At 38.8% G+C, this 2901-nt stretch overlaps 1 protein-coding gene across 1 annotated transcript; it reads right to left on the reverse strand.

Annotated features, from left to right (window-relative positions):
- Positions 1 to 1498: 1498 nt before the first annotated feature.
- Positions 1499 to 2617, reverse strand: LOC110701218. The gene has a single exon (XM_021878830.1). The coding sequence runs from the start codon at positions 2615 to 2617 to the stop codon at positions 1499 to 1501; it is 1119 nt and encodes a 372-aa protein (XP_021734522.1).
- Between the last annotated feature and the right edge of the window lie 284 nt (positions 2618 to 2901).

The following is a 2901-nucleotide window of genomic DNA, read 5'->3' on the forward strand; positions in this document are numbered from 1 at the left end:
AAAGCTCAAACTAATGTGGAATGTCAATTACCTCTTCGTCCTTGTCCTTTGAAAGCTTTTATTCTTCACTAACTTTCATGCCATCAAACTTCACAAGCACATCATAAAAAATCTCATGAACACGATTAGTTTAAGAATTAATCACGCACACATTATCCAATGAACGAAGGGAATTATCATTCATGGCTCCTTTCACAAAAGACATGGATTCATGCATTGGTTTTAGCTTAAAAATTTCTTTTTCATTACCAACTCTCAAAGTGATACGACGTCCCTTAATATCTATTAGAGCACCCGAAGTAGCTAAGAATGGGTTCCCTAGAATAATAGGAATGTGGTCATCCTCTTCAATTTCTAGCACAATAAAATCTACGGGAATTGTGAAACCACCTATCCTAAGGGGAAGATCTTCAAATCTTCCTTTTGGGAACTTAATAGATCTATCGGCTAATTGCAAGGTCATGTTTGTAGGAAGAAGTTCTCCTAGCTTAAGCTTCTTGAACACCGAGTAAGGCATAATGATAACACTAGCATCTAAGTCACACAATGAATTTTCAAACAACTTACTCTTGATTTTGCAAGGAATAGAGAAATTGCCCGGATCTTTCATCTTCTTTGGTAGGTCGTTGTGAATCAATGCACTACAACACTCACCAAGCTCTACCAAATAAATACACCACAACACTCTCTCTTGCCACTAAAAATATCCTTAAGGAAATTGGAATATCTAGGCATTTGGGTCATAGCTTCAGTGAGAGGGATAGAAAGATAGACCTCCTTCAACATGTCAAGAAATCTCCCAAATTGTTCATCTAACTTGTTCCTCAAAAACTTTTGGATATATGGAAGGTCGGGTTTTCTCGCTTTCTCTTGCATTCTCTCAATGCAACACTCTTCTTTTTCTCATAGACTTCCTCTTTGCTCACACTCTTTGACACATATTTCTGTTTTTCCTCACTTGAGTCACAATCACTCTTCCTCTTATCCTCTTCACTATTCTTAGAAACTCTCTCTTCAAGCACTTTTCCACTTCTTATGGTGATAGAATAAACGGGTTTCTTAGGATCAACTCCTTTAGAGTGTAGTGAAGAAGGACAAGCACAATCTTTCAAAGTGTTGGCTAGTTGAGTGATTTGGGTTTCAAGCATCTTGTTGTGTGTCATAATCTCATTGAACTTCTTATCACTCACCGACATGTAGGTATTCAAAATCTTGGTTTGTTTCTTAATGATCTCCTCTAAGGTAGTCTTGGAAGATGGGGGTTGAGCATAAGAATTATCACCATTGCCTTGAGGTCTTGGAGCAAATCCGGGTGGGGTCCCCTTTGGTTGTTGTTTTGAAAATTTCCCCTAGTTTGATTGTTCCAATTACCTAGGCTTTGATTGTTACCAAAATTTTGGTGTTGGCCATCAAACCCATGAGATTGGCCTTGATTTCCATACCCTTGTCTTTGGTTTTGATTACTATAACCTTGGTTGTTATAGTTACCTCGGAAACCTTAATTTCCTTGGTTCCTAAAACCACCATTGTTGTAGTTATCAAAACTACCTTTTTGGTGAGAATTCCTAATCCAAAAATTCCTTGGACAATCAAATCTTTGTCCATTGTTATTATTGGAAACAAAATTCACTTGCTCACAATCATTGTTTTTAACACCATCACAATTCTCAAAACCATTTGGACAATTTGAAGAATCATGGTCATAGGACCCACAAATATCACAAAAGACACAACCACTATGCATATTACTCGAAGTAGAAGGAGGAGTAGAGTTAGAAGGTGTACCTCTCCCTTTTATGTGGGAGAGAAGACTTGGTGCAATCGTAGAGGCACTCTCTAGCTTGGCTTTAATCAATGTCATCTCCTTGCCCAAGTTTGAGATTACGGAAGACAAGTTATTGATTGCGTTAAGATGATCAACCGAATAAACTGTTGAGCCACTCTTGCTTATGGACTCTTTCTCTCCCTCTTGCCAATCCATGTAGTGACGAACTACATCCTCAATTATATCTATAACCTCTTCTTTGGTCTTGTTCATAATTGGGCCTCTGGCTTCGGCATCAAGACACGACTTACCTTTGGGGCTCAATCGTCCATAGAAAATTTGTATTATTTGATAAGTTGGAATTCCATTATGAGGACATTCACGTTGATACTCCTTGTATCTTTCCCAAGCCTCATACAAACTCTCACTAGGCTTTTGCTTGAAACTTTGGATTAGAGTTCTTGCCTCGGCTGTCTTCTTTTGAGGATAGAAGCGAGAAAGAAACTCCTTAGTAACCTCATCCCAAGTTCTTAAGGAATTAGGTTTCACTTCCTTGTCCAACCATTCCGAAGCCCTTCCGATTAGAGAAAACGCAAAAAGCTTGAGCCTTATGAACTCTTGAGAAACCCCATTGACCTTGATGGTATTACAATACTTCTCAAACTCTTTGAGATGGTTTAGTGGGCTTTCATGCTTGGCACCACTAAATTTCCTTCGTTCTATCATTGTTATCATTGCCGGTCTTATCTCAAAGTCATTGGCGGGAGTTGATGGTGGAGCTATGCCACTCTCAAATCTATAAGCGCCGGGAGTTCCCAACTCCTTCAAAGCAACTCTTAGATTAGCTCCCATGCTTACTCGATCCTCGTCTTCTCTTTCTTGGGGAATTTCCTCTCTTTGAGAGCTTGGACTCAAAGAACGATTAGAAACCCTTATCCTTGTTATTGTTCACTCGATTTCCGGATCAAATCGCACTAAAGTCCTTCCTCTTATCCTACGCATACAAAAAACTCAAAGAAAATATCAATAGCACGGCTACAAATGTAGCCTTAAGAGAAAAAACGTTTTGTATTTTTGAGATTAAGTGAAATAGACTCAACAACAATAGAAAACAACTACGCCATTCCCCAACAACG

This window comes from Chenopodium quinoa, unplaced genomic scaffold, assembly GCF_001683475.1.
Source record: "Chenopodium quinoa cultivar QQ74 unplaced genomic scaffold, ASM168347v1, whole genome shotgun sequence".
Lineage (NCBI taxonomy): Eukaryota > Viridiplantae > Streptophyta > Magnoliopsida > Caryophyllales > Amaranthaceae > Chenopodium > Chenopodium quinoa.